We start from the raw sequence: 19,306 nt of genomic DNA, 5'->3' as shown, positions 1-19,306 counted from the left end.
GCCACTAGGGAAACCAGTATACTATTATTGTGGCTGTGTCTTTTTATGTCTTTTCAATAACTTTTTTTCTCATTAAAAATCATATAATCTCAGAAAATAGAAACTAGAATAGGACAAATGAAGAAAACTTAAATTAGCAATAATGCAGCACCTCAGAATTAACCACTCTGTGGTGCATGCTGCATATCATAAAGCATTCTTAGTGCAAAAATTATATTTTTGGAAGTAAAGTTTTTAAGGATAAATGGCTATTATTAAGAGTCATTATTTTACTGAGAAAATGAGTGCTGATAAAAGAGAAGGGAGAAATAAACTGCACCAACCAACCAGAAGAATATGGCTGGCTACAGCTCTACACTATCATCTTTGACAGATTTTTCTAACCCGAACAGAACTTAATCTGGATGGTTTGTATAGATTTTTTTCCCAAGGCTGTAAAGACTCGATTTTAAATGTTAGTTTCTCAAGTAATATACAACTTGAAACCTATTTTTCTAAATGTTTTATTTTATTCAATGTTTTGTCTTTATTCAACAGCTCTATTGAGACATAATTTACATATCATGCAGTTCTCCCATTTAAGAGTGCAATTCAAACGTTTTTAATGTACTCAGTTATGTAGTCATTATCACAGTTTTACAACATTTTTGTCACTCCAAAAAGAAACCCCACCCATTAGCAGTAACTCTTTATTTCCCCTCAAACCCTCCCCCGCCAGCCCTAGTCAGCCACTAATATTTTTGAATTATAGACTTGCCTGTTCTAGACATTTCATATAAATACAGCAGTACAGTATGTGATCTTTAATGAATGGCTTCTTTTTGCTAAGCATATTTTCAAGGTTTATCCAGGTTGTAGGATATATCAGTACTTCATTCCCTTTTATGGTTGAGTAATATTGTATCATACAGATGGATACCATATTTATTCATTCATCAACTGATGGACACTTGGATTTTTTCTACCTCTTGACTTTTATGAATAATGCTGTTTTGAACAACTATATACAGGTTTTATGTGGATGTATATTTTCATTTTTCTTGGGCTAATACCCAGGAATGAAATTGCTGGGTCATATGATATCTCTATGTTTACAATTTGAGGAACTGCCTGTTTTCCAAAATGGCTGTCATATTTTTCTATCTTGTCAACCATGTATAAGGATTCCAATTTTTCTATATTTTCACCATCTCTTATTTTCCTCTTTTATCTTTGCATTATAAGTCATCCTAGTGGGTAGGAAATGGTATTTCATTGTGGTTTCAGTTTTTTTCCCAGCCCAGGATTCTTTTTATGTAGAAAGATTTGGTGTATACAAGAGTGTAAAATACTATCAGTATTAAAATAATATTTTTAAGGTATGGTAGACAGTCGTTTTGATTTTACTTTGTTTCATCAGAAATCAGTCTCTTAAATCTACTTTTAAGCTAGAGAAACTTATACTTCTCTTGCATTTCTTTTGCAGTCTGCTCTCTCAGAGAAACAAGAGCGACTGAACCAGAACATTAAAAAAGGGAAAGTAAAGAGTATTGATCTGCCTATCCAGAGTAGCCTGTGTAGGCAACTGGGCCAAGATCTTCTCAACAGCTACATTGAAAATGAGGTATATAAACCTGAATTGATGTTGAAACCAGTGGTGGTGTATTCTGAAATTTTTGTAGAATAATTATCCCTCAAATTTAGGGAACTAGTCTGTAACTCATAAGAAATTATTAAATAGATTGTTGAACTGCTTTATTTTGGACAAAATGCTGAGCTGTATTACTGTCATGTACAGTAGCTTTCACCTTAGTTATATGAAAAACATGGCTTGTCTCCACTACAGAGAATGGCCTTTCCAACACTAATAATTCTTAGCCCTTTTATTGTATCTTAACAGTAGCACACTCGGCAGACATTGTATAGGGAAGTAGTTCCAGCTCCCCTCTTCAAATGTGTGGTCCTTAAAGATTAAGGTTCAACTCAGAATGTCTTACTTCCATTTGATACTTTTTAGAAACTGTTGTCATTCTTGAAATTTTCTTTACATGTTTATGTTTCATTTTACACTCTTGAGGAAGAGTTTGGTTCCTTTACCAATAGTTGTGTAAAAAGTTGTTTTTTGTTTTAATTGACGTGTAGGTGGTAGTTGTTAGTTTCTACAGGCTTGACCAGCAGTTTTCTTTGAAGTGCTGCATATTCTCCAGCTGCTGCACATTATTCTAGGAATTTCCTCAAGAGATTTTGACTTTACAGTGTTCTCTTTCTAGTACCTACCTATGTCACCAATTCATGAACTGTTAAAAGCTACATTTTATGTGAAGCAAGCATTTCTAGAGATCCCGAATAATTCTGAATTTGTATTATTTGAGACTAAGTTTCCCAAAGAAATGAATTGTGTGGAAGTGCAGCTATGATAAATTTTGTGTGTGAGATTTTTTCAAAAATTTCTGAAATGCCTCATTTTATTTTTAAAATAATTTTATTGGAGTATAGTTTACAATATTGTGCTAATTGTCTTACTATTTCAAATTTACAAATATCAGTGTACTGTATTATGTTTAAAATACTATGTTTTTGTTAAAGTACAAATATTTATTACAGATTCTTCCTTGGCTTTTGATTTAACAATAATTTTTGCTAACATCTTTAAATACTTTGAAAAAAATAAATACTTTGATACCCTCTTTAATCTTCAAACCTGTAAAGTCAAAGTACTATTAGAAATCTGCATTTAAAAGATGAGGAAACTGGCAGAAGTATACTGAATCTCCCAAGTTCAGCAAGTAACCTTTGTTTTGGAGCCCAGTAGTCTGTCTCAAAGCTCAGGATTACAACCACTATCCTGTATCAATATATCAATCTTATTTATAGCCATATAAGATATATAGAAGTATGCTCTCTAGGATAAGAGAACTGAGGCTTAGGTTAGGCAATTTTGCTGTAATTTCAAAACTAATAAATGGGAAACCTAGGATTTGAACACTAACATATATTAGTCTATTTTTAATTGACAGTCTTTTCCAAAACTTTTTCATCACCCCAAACAGAAACTCTAACCACTAATAACTCACCATTCCTCCCTCCCCTAACCCCCAAGAAACTAATCTACTTCTATCTCTTTGAATTTGTATTAGATAACTCATATAAATGTAATCATACAATATTTATTCTTTGTGTCTGTATTATTTCACTGAGCGTAATGTTTTCAAGGCTCATCAAGTTTGTAACATGTGTCAGAACTTTCTTTTTATAGTAGAATACCATTCCATTTTGTATATATACGTTTTATTTGTCCATTCACATGTTAAAGGGCAAATGAGTTGTTTCCACCTTTTGGTTATTGTAAATAATGCTGCAGTGAACATTGGGTGACAACTGAGTTCCTGCTTTCAGTTCTTTATTATATGTCTAGGAGTGAAACTGCTGGGTCACATTGTAATTCTTTGTTTAGCTTCTTTAGGAGCCACCAAAGTTTTCCCTAAGAGGGACATTATTGTACATTCCCAACAGCAATGTACAAGGGTTTCAAATTCTACAAATAATCACCAACACTTAATTTCCATTTCTTGATTATACTCATCCTAGTAGGTGTGAAGTGATATTTCATTATAGTTTTGGTTTTTATTTCCCTAGTGTTTTCATGGCAACTAATGTAAAACTTTTTGAATAGGGGAAGATGATAATGCAGGATAAGTTAGAGAAAGAAAGAAATGATGCGAAGAATGCTGTTGAAGAATATGTATACGATTTTAGAGACAAGCTTGGCACTATCTATGAAAAATTCATCACTCAAGAAGTAAGTCTAAGTTTTGTAGTTTTTTATTAGACTTATTTAAATGTTTGCTTGAGCATGCTAATATAAATATATAAATAAATGTTGCAAATGTGTTTTTGTTGTCAATCTTTTGAGCACATTTAGGAATGGTTCTTAGTTATTTTTCCAAATTTCAGAAGTCTAGTGAAAACATGTTTATAAATAAGAAACCAGAAAAAATTAATTTTTTGTATTTGAAAAACATTTAGTCCTTGCTTGATGACTTTTATTCCTAAGGAGAGTATTTTCAATCAGTATCTCTTAACTATATAACTAGGACTTGAATAAACTGTCTGTGATATTGGAGGACACAGAAAATTGGCTTTATGAAGAAGGAGAGGACCAACCTAAACAAGTATATATGGATAAGCTTCAAGAATTAAAGGTAAACTTTTAAAAGTCCATATTAGTGTTGAACAGGACATTAAATTGTCCTAAAAATTATGGTGTAAGAACACAGTATATGTGTTTAAATACAGAAGAAATTTCTAAGATATGTGTAACAGGAAATGCTCTCTCTTCATTTAGGAGGTGTGGATTGCTACATGATAATTCAAATTAAATAATGCATAATCATTCTTGTCTATTATGATACTCAGCTATGAAAATTTAGCAGATGTTCAGTTCAGTCGCTCAGTCATGTCCCACTCTTTGCAACCCCATGGACTGCAGCACACGAGGCTTCCCTGTCCATCACCAACTCCCGGAGCATGATCAAACTCATGTCTATCGAGTCAGTGATGCCATCCAACCATCTCATCCTCTGTCATCCCCTTCTCTTCCTGCCTTCAATCTTTCCCGGCATCAGGGTCTTTTCAAATGAGTCAGTTCTTCGCATCAGATGGCAAAAGTATTGGAATTTCTGTTTCAACATCAGTCCTTCTGATGAATATTCAGGATATTGACTGGTTTGATCTCCTTGCAGACCAAGGGACTCTCAAGAGTCTTCTCCAACACCACAGTTCAAAAGCATCAATTCCTCAGTGCTCAGCTTTCTTTATGGTCCAACTCTCACATCCATACATTACTGGAAAAACCAAAGCTTTGACTAGATAGACCATTGTTGGCAAAGTAATGTCTCAGCTTTTTAATATGCTGTCTAGGTTTGTCATGGCTTTTCTTCCAAGGAACAGGCGTCTTCTAACTTCATGGCTGCATTTGCCCTCTGCAGTGACTTTGGAGCCCCCAAAAGTAAAGCCTCTCGCTGTTGTCATTGCTTTCCCCATTATTTGCCATGAAGTGATGGGACTGGATGCAGTGATTATAGTTTTTCGAATGTTGAGTTTTAAGTCAGCTTTTTCACTCTCCTCTTTGATCAAGACTCTTTAGTTCTTCTTCACTTTCTGCCAAAAGGGTGGTGCCATCTGCATATCTGAGGTTATTGATATTCTCCCAGCAATCTTGATTCTAGCTTGTGCTTTATCTAGCCTGGCATTTGGGAAGATATACTCTGCATGTATGTTTAATATTCTGCATATAGATAAAATAAGCAGGGTTACAATATACAGCCTTGACGTACTCCTTTTCCAATTTGGAACCAGTCTGTTGTTCCATGTCCAGTTCTAACTCTTGCTTCCTGACCTGCATACAGATTTCTCAGGAGGCAAGTTAGGTGGTCTGGTATTCCCATCTCTTTCAGAATTTTCCACAGCTTGTTGTAATCCACACAGTCAAAGGCTTTGGCATAGTCAATAAAGCAGAAATAGATGTTTTTCTGGAGCTCTCTTGCTTTTTCCATGATCCAGCAGATGTTGGAAATTTGATCTCTGGTTCCTCTGCCTTTTCTAAAACCAGCTTGAACATCTGGAAGTTCACGGTTCATGTATTATTGAAGCCTGGCTTGGAGAATTTTGAGCATTACTTTGCTAGCGTGTGAGATGAGTGCAATTGTGCAGTAGTTTGAGCATTCTTTGGCATTGCCTTTCTTAGGGATTGGAATGAAAACTGACCTTTTCCAGTCCTGTGGCCACTGCTAAGTTTTCCAAATTTGCTGGCATGTTGAGAGCAGCACTTTCACAGCATCACCTTTCAGGATTTGAAATAGCTCAACTGGAATTCCATCACCTCCACTTGCTTTGTTCCTAGTGATGCTTCTTAAGGCCTACTTTACTTCACATTCCAGGATGTCTGGTTCTAGGTGAGTGATCAAACCATCATGGTTATCTGGGTCATGAAGATCTTTTTTGTATAGTTCTTCTGTGTATTCTTGCCACCTCTTCTTAATATCTTCTGTCCATACCATTTCTGTCCCTTATTTAGCCCGTCTTTGCATGAAATGTTCCCTTGGTATCACTAATTTTCTTAAAGAGATCTCTAGACTTTCCTATTCTGTTGTTTTCCTCTATTTCTTTGCATTGATCACTGAGGAGGGCTTTCTTACCTCTCCTTGCTATTCTTTGGAACTGTGCATTCAAATGGGTATATCTTTCTTTTTCCCATTTGCTTTTCACTTGTCTTCTTTCCTCAGCTATTTGTAAGGCCTCCTCAGACAGCCGTTTTGCCTTTTTGCATTTCTTTTTCTTGGGGATGGTCATTTTGTTTGTTTGTGTTTGTTGGTTGGTTTTTTTTTTGTTTGTTTGTTTGTTTGGGGGGGGGGGATGGTCTTGATCCCTGTCTCCTGTACAATGTCATGAGCCTCTGTCCATAGTTCTTCAGGCACTCTGTCTATCAGATCTAATCCCTTGAATCTAGTTGTCACTTCCACTGTATAATCATTAAGGGATTTGATTTAGGTCATACCTGAATGCTCTAGTGGTTTTCCCTATTTTCTTCAATATAAATCTGAATTTGGCAATAAGGAGTTCACGATCTGAGCCACAGTCAGCTCCCAGTCTTGTTTTTGCTGACTATATAGAGCTTCTCCATCTTTGGCTGCAAAGAATACAATCAGCCTGATTTCAGTGTTGACCATCTGGTGATGTCCATGTGTAGAGTCTTCTCTTGTGTTGTTGGAAGGAGGGTATTTGCTATAACCAGTGCGTTCTCTTGGCAAAACTCTGTTAGTCTTTGCTTTGCTTCATTTTGTACTCCAAGGCCAAATTTGCCTATTACTCCAGGTATCTCTTGACTTTGTACTTATGCATTCCAGTCCCCTATAATGAAGAGGATATCTTTTTGGGTATTAATTCTTGAAGGTCTTGTAGGTCTTCATAGAACCATTCATCTTCAGCTTCTTCAGCATTACTGGTTAGGGCATAGACTTGGATTACTGTGGATTACTTGGATTACTTGGATTTGCCTTGGAAATGAACAGATTGTTCTGTTGTTTTTCAGATTGCACTCAAGAACTTCATTTCGGACTCTTTTGTTGACTATGAGGGCTACTCCATTTCTTCTAAGGGATTCTTGCCCACAGTAGTAGATACAATGGTCATCTGAGTTAAATTCACCCATTCCAGTCTTTGAGTTCACTGGTTCCTAAAATGTTGATGTTCACTCTTCCTATCTCCCGTTTGACCACTTCCAATTAGCACATGACCAGAGTGTTAATATTAGACTTATATAAGCCATGGTTTCTGAGATGTTGTTACGAAGTGACTTGTCAACCTGACCCCTTATCCATTAGAGGAGTCACTTTTGCTCTGCTTCTCTCCCCCTTGACTGCTCTGATTTTGAGGAGGTAACACACTGCCCTTTTGTATGTTCACACTCTTGGGTACACCAGGCCGGCAAAGAACTTGAAAAATAGTACCCCTGCTCTTCAATGTCCTTTTAAAAATAAATAAGGAGGTGTGTCCACCAGGTCCCCTTTTTCTAGGTCAGTGGTCGGATTTAAGAAAAAAACTCTATTACTCTTTTCCTCCTGCTTGCCACCAAACCCTCACCCCCCATTTTGGAAAAACAGAAAACAAAAAAACTTCAAAAGTTTAGAAGTTTAGATTGGAAGGATGACAGGAAATTTTAGTCTTTGCATCTTAGTGAGGATCATAGCTTTAATGTGCACATGAGTAACCTGGGGCCTTTACTGAAATGCAAAAAATTCAGTATACCCAAGTTGGGCCCATGATTCTGCATTTTTTATAAGCTTCCGAGAGATTCTGATGCTGCTGGTCCCTGAGCCATTCTTTGAGTAGTGAGTAAATACACATGCTGAGTGATGACATTAATAAAGACTTCTAGAGTATGGGGAAAGGCAGCACTTTAGTGATGGGGAGGTTGACGTGCAGAAGAATTTATGTAACTTGAAAGCAAAAGAATATAAATGTACCACATCCTCTCTATCCATTTATCTCTCGATGGAATCTAGGTTGTTTCCATGTCCTGGCTGTTGTGCTGCAATGCATATTGGGGTACATGTAAAAAAAATTGTTTAAAGGTTAAAATCTTGCCAATAAATTACTTCCAAAGGGAATATTTAAAAAGCAACTTGAAAGCCTACGCTTATGAAAGCAAAACTAAGCTTTACCATATTTTATCCTCTTGGTGTTTTTTACCCCTCATTTCCTTTAAAGGAATATATATATAAATTGGGCTGGAGAAACAAGCCAGACAGCTGAGGTCAATAGAAATAATTGAAAAGCTCAGAAGTTCCAAGAATGTATTATTTTGTTTCTAATATATATGGGTAACCATAGAAATGAATGTTATAGAAGTTTTCACAGGCTTTACTATTTTTATAAGATGGTTTTTATAACTTACTCCCTTTTCAGAAACATTTACAATTGAAAGTACAGTGTAAATAGACTAAATGCAGTATGGTATCCTGTAAAAGAAAAAGATGAAATCCAAATAATCTGGAATTCAGTCAATATTTAACAGTAATACACCAGTGTTGATTTCTTGGTTTTGACAAATGTTCCATTATGCTATAAGATGCTAACATTAGGGAAAAGCAATAAAAGGTGCTTGGCTTGCCAGTGTTTCCTTTGTAACTTTTCTGAAAACCTAACATTACTCTAAAATAAGCTGATTTTTATTTATGTATGTAAAGAATTCAGAAGAAAATATTTCTTTTTTTCTAATGTATTCCCCTCCTCACAGTTACAGAGGCTGTTTTAAAATTTAGACACGCTCTACTTTTATTCACCTGGGGTAAGGGGCCAAAGGGCTTTCTTGTTTTTAAGCACTATACTTAAAATACACATACTAATCTAATGAATAAATATGACATAAATAATAGTAAATAGGTATTAAATACCAGGAAATCCCAATAACCATGTTGCATGTACAGAGTTATATGCATTATAAATATTTGAAACCAAGTTTCAAATACATTATTTCTGGATGCAGAATAGTTCTTATGGTTTTCTTAGTAGTTTTAAACTTTTAACACCCAACTTTAAAGAAATTAACATTCTTTGGATTTGAGAGGAATTGAAAGGTAATCTTAATGAATGAGAGGGAGGACATAAGGTATAGACATCCCTGTGTAGGACTGAATAAGCACATAACCACTGGAACTCATTTCCATGTAGGAAAATAAGGGGACAGATTTTGATCTGACCACCTTTCTTTCCTATTCATCTTCCTGTATTTGTTGTCATTCAGTTGCTAAATTGTGCCTGACTCTTTGTGACCTCATGATTTGCAGCACACCAGGCTCCTCTAGTGTGCTGCAATAGAATGGGTAAGACTAGAGATCTCTTCAAGAAAATTAGAGATACCAAGGGAACATTTCGTGCAAAGATGGGCTCAATAAAGGACAGAAATGGTATGGACCTAACAGAAGCAGAAGATATTAAGAGGTGGCAAGAATACACAGAACTGTACAAAGAAGGTCTTCACGACCCAGATAATCATGATGGTGTGATCACTCACCTAGAGCCAGACATCCTGGAATGTGAAGTCAGGTGGGCCTTAGGAAGAATCACTAGGAACAAAGCTAGTGGAGGTGATGGAATTCCAGTTGAACTATTTCAAATCCTGAAAGGTGATGCTGTGAAAGTGCTGCACTCGATATGCCAGCAAATTTGGAAAACTCAGCAGTGGCCACAGGACTGGAAAAGGTCAGTTTTCATTCCAATCCCTAAGAAAGGCAATGCCAAAGAATGCTCAAACTACTGCACAATTGCACTCATCTCACACGCTAGCAAAGTAATGCTCAAAATTCTCCAAGCCAGGCTTCAGCAATACGTGAACCGTGAACTTCCAGATGTTCAAGCTGGTTTTAGAAAAGGCAGAGGAACCAGAGATCAAATTGCCAACATCCGCTGGATCATGGAAAAAGCAAGAGAGTTCCAGAAAAACATCTATTTCTGTTTTATTGACTATGCCAAAGCCTTTGACTGTGTGGATCACAATAGACTGAGGAAAATTCTGAAAGAGATGGGAATACCAGACCACCTGACCTGCCTCTTGAGAAATCTGTATGCAGGTCAGGAAGCAACAGTCAGCACTGGACATGGAACAACAGACTGGTTCCAAATAGGAAAAGGAGTACGGCAAGGCTGTATATTGTCACCCTGCTTATTTAACTTATATGCAGAGTACATCATGAGAAACGCTGGGCTGGAGGAAGCACAAGCTGGAATCAACATTGCCGGGAGAAATATCAATAACTTCAGATATGCAGATGATACCACCCTTATGGCAGAAAGCAAAGAAGAACTGAAGACCTCTTAATGAAAGTGAAAGAGGAGAGTGATAATGTTGGCTTAAAACTCAACATTCAGAAAACAAAGATCATGGCATCTGATCCCATCACTTCGTGGCAAGTAGATGGAGAAACAGTGGAAACAGTGACAGACTTTATTTTTGGGGGCTCCAGAATCACTGCAGATGGTGACTGCAGCCATGAAATTAAAAGATGCTTACTCCTTGGAAGGAAAGTTATGACCAACCTAGACAGCATATTCAAAAGCAGAGAATTACTTTGCCAACAAAGGTCCATCTAGTCAAGGCTATGGTTTTTCCAGTAGTCATGTATGGATGTGAGAGTTGGACTATGAAGAAAGCTGAGTGCTGAAGAATTGATGCTTTTGAACTGTGGTGTTGGAGAAGACTCTTGAGAGTCCCTTGGACTGCAAGGATATCCACCCAGTCCATCCTAAAGGAAATCAGTCCTGAATGTTCATTGGAAGGACTGATGTTAAAGCTTAAACTCCCAATACTTTTAAGCCACCTGATGAGAAGAGCTGACTCATTTGAAAAGACCCTGATGCTGGGAAAGATTGAAGGCAGGAGAAGGGGACGACAGAGAGTGGGATGGTTGGATGTCATAACCGACTCATTGAAGGTGAGTTTGAGTAAACTCTAGGAGTTGGTAATAGACAGGGAGGCCTGGCGTGCTGCAGTCCATGGGGTCGCAAAGAGCCGGACATGACTGAGCTGAACTGAGGCTCCTCTGTCCTCTGCTATCTTCCAGAGTTTGCTCGAATTCACATCTATTGCCAGGTTCCTATGCAATATTATTCTTTACATAATTGGACTTGACTTTCACCACCAGGCACATCCACAACTGAGCACTATTTCCACTTTGGCCTAGCAACTTCATTCTTTCTGGAGCTATGAATAAATTGCCCTCTGCTCTTCCCCAGTAGCATATTGGATACCTTCCAACCTGGAGGGAGGGGGGACTTATCTTCAAGTGTCATATCTTTTTGCCTTTTCATACTGTTCATGGGATTCTCAAGGCAAGAATAGTAGAGTGGGTTGCCATTTCCTCTCCTAGTGGACCACATAAAAGTTGATTTCTGTTAATAACTTTTTCTTTTTAAAAAACTTAACAGAAGTATGGCCAGCCTATTCAAGTAAGGTACATGGAACATGAAGAAAGACCAAAAGCTTTAAACGACTTGGGAAAAAAGATCCAACTTGTCATGAAAGTGATAGAAGCATACAGAAACAAGGTATTAAAACTCATAAAGTAAGTTGGTGGTGATGGTATGTGTGTGGTACGCAGAGGATGGGGTAAATCTTAAAAAGTTCTCAACTGCAGAGCTATAGAATTCCCTGAATTAGTCCAGTGAACAAATTCATTGTTTTCTTCTTAGGGATTTCATTATTGATACAGTGAAAAAGAGGTTTTGTTCAGCCTTTTTTTACTGGCATCTTTGAAACCAGACTCTGCTAGCATTCCTTTTGTCCCTTGGCGCCTCTTTTGGTTGCTCTTGGTCTTCCAGTCTTTTGCTTATCTGTAACTCCCATGTCCTTTATTCTTTTGTATCTGTGCCCAGATCTGTCTTAACTACCCTTAGCCTTTTCCACTGTTTTTTAGCCTCAAATATTTAGTTACATAAAAGTTACCTGCATTTGGATGTAACAGTAAGATTTGACAAAATTAAGCTGATTTTTTTTTTCCTTCTAAGGAGAGGGTAGCAAACTTTTCCTTTAAATGAACAAATAACATTTTAGCTTCTGCAGTCCTACTGTATACACTCAGCTTGGCTGTTGTAGTGCAAGAGCAAATACACAAGTTTGTAAACAAATGGGCGTGGTAGTATTCCAAAATAACTTTTTAAAACTCAGCAGGTTTAATTTTCCCTTCAGGACAAGTTTTCTGTGTGTGTGCTCAGTCACGTGACCCTTTGTGACGCTGTGGACTGTGACCCACCAGGCTCCTCTGTCCATGGGATTTCCCCAGCAAGAATACTGGAGCAGGTTGCCATTTCCTCCTTCAGGGCATCTTCCTGACCCAGGGATTGAACCCCAGTCTCCTGCATCTTCTACACTACAGGCAGATTCTTTACCACTCAGCCACCAGGGAGCCCCCAAGGTTGCCAATTCCAATTTTAAATATTCACCGTAATTCCCCCAGATTTTATCACTGATGTTAAAACTCCATCAGTGGGCTGGAGAGACCAGCACCAAAGGTTTAGGGGAGGGCATTATCATAGTTTACATTTATCAAGCACTTAACTAAATTTTGAGCACTTTGTATGGATTATCTCAGTTCTGACAAGAATGTTATTTTGCAGGAAAATAGCAGTGCTTAAGCAACTTGTGAAGTAGTGATGTAGTCAGGATAAAATCTAAGCAGTCTAAAGTCAACATACAAACCCTTAACAACTACAGTTTTTCACTACACATTGTGGGAAAGGTGGTTACTTACTTTAGAAATAAGAGATTTTTACATTTTTTAAGATAAGAGTGCAGTCCAACCAACCTAAAGGAATAATCCAGGTACCAATTGTGAATGTGCCTGCCAACGTCAGTGTCCATACAGGTACAAATAGAATGTAACGATAATGGAAGAGAAAGAAGGAACAAGCGGACAAACAGAAACACCAAGAATATTTCAAATCTGGTATTGGAGGGTCTGTTTATTATTATTACAACCTAGTGTTCGCCATGATGCTTTAAACTGTTATTCAGAGCAAGGCAAGACTTCACTTATGCTCAAGAATTATGAGTTTATTATGTTCCATGCTCTCTTCAAGGTGCTGGAACTACAGCATCAAACAAAAAGATAGACAGTAATGGGTTAGTGAAGTCAGATGGTGCTAAGAGCTGTCGGAAAAGTAAGGGACTGCCAGAGGTGGAGATTTGTCAGAAAGGCAGACTAATAAGATGACATCATTTGAGGGGAGAATTAGAGCTGAGGGGAGGGGTCAAGATGTATAATTATAAGAAAAATGTTCTTAAAAAAGTGGGGGGTGGGGACAGGAAGCAATTCCTCAAGGAGAGGAAGTGTTGGAGTAACAGCAAGGAAGCCAAGGGGACTCAAAGCTGTAGGGGTAGGGTTATTAGTTCCCAGATCATGAAAGGCCCAGGGGCCATTATAAAAGCTTGATTTTTACCCTGAGATAGGAGTCCATTGGAGGCTTCTGAACATAGGAGCAGCATGATTTAAGTCTAAAGCAGAGAGACTAGTTAAATCATTAGAACAGCACAAGCAAGAAGTGACAGAACCCTACGCCTGGATAGTGGAAGGGGAAGAAGTGGCTGGAATTCTGCTGCATATATTTTGAAGGCAGAGCTGATAAATTTTATGTAGATAAAACAGAAAGAGGAGTCAAAATAATTAAGGATTTTTGGCCTGAAAGGATAAAGTTGTTAATTACTGAGATGGACAAAACTTGGAAGAGTAGGTAGGGAGGTAATCGTGAATTTGAAACACAGGTAAGTTGTTTCAGACTTTACAAATAAGAATTTGAGTTGGGAGTTCTTCAGGGAAGATGTTCAGGCTAGAGATTTTTTAAAAGTATGTAGACAGATGGATGGGGAGGAGATCCTCCTTCTGTATGTTGCACCGTCACTTCTTTCTGGTTTGAGACCACCAGTCTAAATCATGACTTCTTAGATTGTCTTCTACATGTGACAGCTACAAGGTGTCTTTTTCAGACAATTTTATTTGTCATTTTTCTTTATCAACAACTTAATCAGTCTGCTGTAGAGTCAGAATTTTCTGTCTAGCTTGCTTGTGCCTACTTACCTTATTTCATTTTACTCCTTGACAGATTTAATTCCATGCAGCTTCTTTCTTGGCTAAAAACTTTTCAGTTTTAATATTCTTCACAAGTCATTCCTTTCCAAACCTGACTTCTTCAGAAGGCCTTTCCTCTTAAAAAGGCATACTGATTTTTCAGTTTCTTCAGTTCTATGTAATTTGTAAATGGCTTCTTCACATGAGTATGTGTGAGATACACACTCAATAAGAGTCTAAATCTTTTAAGCAGAAATTACCAGTAAGTTGGTGTTTATTGAGAAACCTCTCATTAAGTTTTTTTCCCCCCTAATAGGATGAAAGATACGATCATTTGGATCCTGCTGAAATTGAAAAGGTTGAAAAATATATCAGTGAAGCCATGAGTTGGCTGAACAGTAAGATGAACGCACAGAACAAACTAAGTCTCACTCAAGATCCTGTGGTGAAAGTTTCAGAAATAGTTGCAAAGTCAAAGGTAAGAAACTATAAACTTCTGTTTTATAATGGATTCAGTCACTAAAATTTTTTAATTACTCTGAGACGTAATCAACTTACAGAAAAAGAGAGAAATAGGAATTTGAGGCTACTTTTTAATGTGGGGGGGGTAAAAAAGATTCTAGGTGGGTCATGTTTCTTGATTTAATTAGTCTCACACACAGAGCAGCTTTTAGAAGTGTAAAATAAAGCAATAAAATAATGCAACAACTATAGATTGTCTGATTTTTCTAGGTAGATAACACTTTTGAATCTCCATTCTAAAACCACAGTATATGCTTGTTTTTGACATAGTTTGAAATGTATAAAATTTCATGGTAAAATCTTACTTCCAAGATAAACTTTCCATTTTAAAAACTGTTACTACTGAAAATGTCAAAAGTTAAAGAAAACATCATGAAAAACATGGGGATAAACTTTATAATAAAGATCAGCATCTAAGTAGAAAAATAAGACATTGGAAAAACAGCTGACAAAGAAATACATGTCTAAAAAACATGAAAAGATATTCATCTTTGTTACTAATCTAAGAAATGCAAATCTCTTTTCTCCGATTTGGTTATTTGTTTACATTTACAATCTTTGCCATAATTGCCAAGGGTGTGAAGAAATGGACACCTTTCCCTGAGCAATTTAGTTACATTTGTTACTTTTTTCTGGGAAATCATTTCAGAATATGTATAGAAATTTAAAATGAGTTTACCTTTAATGCAGAAATAACAATTCTAGGAATTCATCTTAATTTGACTGTTGCATAAATATATAAACCCCTGCTTATGATACCAAAAAACTGGCAGCAACCTAAATACCTATCAATAAGAAATTAAACTGATGCATATACAACACATAATAGGTAAACATAGTATTTAATAGAGATAAATGTATTTTCTTGCAGATTTAATTGTGGCTGCATTGGGTCTTGGCTGCTGTGCATGGGCTTTCCCCTAGCTGGGGTGAGCAGGGGCCCCTCTTCCAGTGCGTGGGCTTCTCGCTGCAATGGCTTCTCTTGCTGCAGAGCACAGGCTTCCGCGGTTGCAGTGCATGGGCTTAGTTAGTTACCCTGGCTTGTGGGCTCAGGAGCACGGGCTCAACAGTCATGGTACACAAGCTTAGATGCTTTGCAGCATGTCTAAAAAATATATGATCCTCCCAGACCAGGGGTTGAACTTGTGTCCCCTGCACTGGCAAATGGATTCTTAGCTATTAGACCATCAGGGAAGCCCAGTGAATCTATTGAAATATAAAGATTTCTACATGATGCATGAAAAAGCACCTCAGAGTCTATAAAGTTATCTCACTGTAAATTAGCATGTTCATTAAGATTTGTATGTTTGGATACATGTATGCATGGACATATATCTAGAAGGATGTTCACCAAAAGGCTAATACTGTTAATCTAGAGGAGATGGTAGCTTAGTGGGTAAAGAATCTGCCTGCAGTGCAAGAGACCAGGGTTCAATTGCTAGGTTGGGAAAATCCCCTAGAGAAGGAAAAGTCAAACCACTCCACTGCCTGGAAATCCTATGGACAGAGGAGCCTAGCAGGCTACAGTCCATGGGGTAGCAAGAGTCAGACACAGCTTAGCAACTACACCATTACCACAGAGGAGATGGAATATCAGGTGATTTTTTAAAAATCTGGTTCAGTATGTTCGTAGGTATTTATTTTAAAAACAAAAACAGGTTTGGGTTTTTTTTATTGGAGTATATTTGATTGACAGCATTGTAAGTGTATATACAGTGATTCAATATTTTTACAGATTTTACTTCATTTAGTTATTCTAAAATATTGACCATATTCCGTTATACAGTATATCCTTGTAGCTTCTTTTATACATATTAGTTTGTATCTCTTAATCCTGTACCCTTATCTTGCCCCTCACTTCCCTCTCCCCACTGGTGACCTCTAGTTTATTCTTTGTATCTCTGAGTCTTTTTTTCTGTTACTGGTATATTCATTTATTTTTTAGATTACACATGTAAGTAATAAGATACAGTATTTGTCTCTCTGTAAGCGTAATACCCTCCAGTAACATCAGTGCTGCTGCAGACAGCAAGTTTTCATTCTTCATTCTTTTTATTCCATTGTGTACATACGCTGCATCTTTGTTCATCTGTTCATGGACACTTAGGTTGCTTCCACATGTTGGCTATTGTAAATGCTGCTGCTACGAACGCTGGTGTGCATGTATGTTTTCAAATCAGCATTTTCATTTAGTTCTGGATACTGAGAAGTAGATCATAAAGTAAAACTCAACTGTTCGCTGTTTAGGGGCCTCCATACTGCTTCCTGTAACGGCTATGCCAATTTACATTTGCACCAGAAACGTACAGGAGTTCCCTTTTCTCCATATCCTTACCAAAATGTTATTTGTGTTCTTTTTGATGACAGTCATTCTGACAGTATGAGACATATTGTGATTTTGATTTGCATTTTTCTGATGGTTAGTGATGTTGAGTTCTGTGCCAAACTGGTATTTTTTTTTTAATAATAAAGCAGTAAGAGTATTTTCGAGAAAGTTTTACAAAGAATATATTATAATTTACTCCTAATCAGGTGAGAGGCAGAGTGTGACAGGAACAGTTTGCCACAGAAACATTCCCCCAGGATGTTACCTCCTATTTTCCCACCCCACTGGTCTTGAAAGAATATAAAGTGTTTCAGTAGCGTTACTGAAATGGTCTTTTATTTCTGTGCAGAAAAACCAAGGATATAGAAAATAATATCTTTGAAATTATTATTAAGTTGAATTTACTTCCATGGCTTATTTTTCCTTGAACAGAAAAAGCTACTCTGTTTTCCAAAAGTAAAGTTAGTGTATACATTTATATAATTCCATTTATTAAAGTAGTTTTCAAGTAATTTTGAGAAATTTTAACTTATGAAATAGGTGCTATGTGACATACTTCTCATAACAGAGCTTTAGGCCTAATTTAAAGGAATGAATTAAAAATTATTCCCTGGCATTCCAGTGGTCAGAACTCTGTGCCCTCACTGCCAAGGACCCCCAAGTTCAGTCCCTGGTCAGGGGGTTTTGAATGCCATGTGTCATGGCCAAAATAAATAAATATATAAAGATTATTCCTGCCAAAATAAATTATGAGGAAGAAATTTAGTAACAATACAGAATGTATTATTATATCAAAGACTGAATAGTATCTTAAACCACTGACATACACTAGCCAAGAAGGTAAATAATTCATTAAGGTATTTTAAGAATTAGCTGGTTATCTAGCTGAGCTAACAGCTATTCAGCAATGTGGAATTATGTGGAAATTTACAAAGTATATGTGAACTTCAGAAAGTTAGTGGTAACTTGTTACATAATATTTTTAATCAATTTTCTTCATGTCTTTAGGAACTGGATAATTTCTGTAACCCCATCATTTATAAGCCCAAACCGAAAGTAGAGGCTGCTGAAGACAAGGCAAAGGATAATAGTGAACACAATGGACCAATGGATGGACAGAGTGGGGCCGAAACTAAACCAGATTCAACAAAAGACAACTCGCAGCATGCTAAATCTTCCGGAGAGATGGAAGTGGACTAAGTCCTAACTTTACCTTCACGTAGTTCAAATAGTGCAAGTAACCACAGAGTCCGTTGTCCTTCTTTTACATCTGATACACACAACAGATGTTTCGTTGCTCTTAACCACTTTCTGTCATTTGTTTTTTGGAGTAGTTTTGAAAAGTGTTTTATACTGAGTGCACTTACGTTCATTTCCATTGCTGCTTATGTGAAGCTTTAGCTGAATATAGATTAACAAATCAGTTTAAGCTTTCCTAATCTATTTTATGTCAAACATGCAAGACTGGTAAGTAGTTGGCAACAATCTACCTTACTTAAAGCTTCTACATGGATAAACCTCAGCTCCTTTGTTCAGGAAAGGATACTGTATTGCACTATTGTTGCAGAAGCATAGATTTAATTGCATCATTATTTTTAAAAACATTGAAACTGATGGGGTTTAAAGCCACCAAGGCACTGACCTTTTTGTAGTTATTGTACTGTTATAATTTAAACATTAAAAACAAATAGGTTCCTTGACAAACTAGTCCATATCAGCGTTGTGCCATGAGAACTCCAAAACTCTGTCATCATATAAATGGACTAAACCACATGCTGAAGGGGAAAATGCACAATTTTATGTTAAGGTGACACCAGCAGTTTGCTTCTTTTCATTAGTCATGTGGATTGATGTTTCTCAGAGTAATTCAGTGTCTTTTGCACTTGAAACTTCTGATCTACTTGTCCTGAAGACCAGCTGCTGCTAAAGTAATGCTAACCTAAAAACGATGAAGCATTTTTGATGAAAATACCTTCATGTTAAGCGGGAAATGCTGTTGACTTACTCAGACAAACATCTGTGATGTTGATAGCCTTTGTTTTTAGTTTTAAATAGTTTGTTTTCTTAGTTCATTTTGTTAATCTGTTAACACAGGGTAGGGAGAAATGGCACAATGTGTATTGCATTATATACATTTATCAGTGATTTACTGTTAACATATAACATAACACTATAAGCGGTAATACTTGAAAAGAAGCACTTATACCACGTAAGTCTTAGGAAATAATGCTTGTAATAAACTATGTTACATATCAACAGGCCAATATAGAATGTTCCATAGTGTAATATGATATGTGATTAAATTATAGTTCTTGCTGTTATATAACCTGTTCAGACCTGGGCTCCAGTTTTGGTGCTT

General features: G+C 36.8%; 1 protein-coding gene across 1 annotated transcript in view; it reads left to right on the top strand.

Annotated features, from left to right (window-relative positions):
• HSPA4L (heat shock protein family A (Hsp70) member 4 like) overlaps positions 1 to 18,147 on the top strand; it is a 50,041-nt gene extending 31,894 nt beyond the window's left edge. The window contains exons 14-19 of the mRNA XM_052654922.1: positions 1,466 to 1,603; positions 3,653 to 3,778; positions 4,074 to 4,181; positions 11,464 to 11,583; positions 14,416 to 14,577; positions 17,956 to 18,147. Of these exons, the coding sequence (XP_052510882.1) occupies positions 1,466 to 1,603; positions 3,653 to 3,778; positions 4,074 to 4,181; positions 11,464 to 11,583; positions 14,416 to 14,577; positions 17,956 to 18,147 (846 nt within the window). The remainder of the gene's footprint in view (positions 1 to 1,465; positions 1,604 to 3,652; positions 3,779 to 4,073; positions 4,182 to 11,463; positions 11,584 to 14,415; positions 14,578 to 17,955) is intronic.
• The last annotated feature ends 1,159 nt before the right edge of the window (positions 18,148 to 19,306 follow it).

The sequence above is a fragment of the Budorcas taxicolor genome, chromosome 17, assembly GCF_023091745.1.
Source record: "Budorcas taxicolor isolate Tak-1 chromosome 17, Takin1.1, whole genome shotgun sequence".
NCBI lineage: Eukaryota > Metazoa > Chordata > Mammalia > Artiodactyla > Bovidae > Budorcas > Budorcas taxicolor.
The sequence above is the reverse complement of the archived record's forward strand: the minus strand, read 5'-3'. Positions and strand labels throughout refer to the sequence as shown.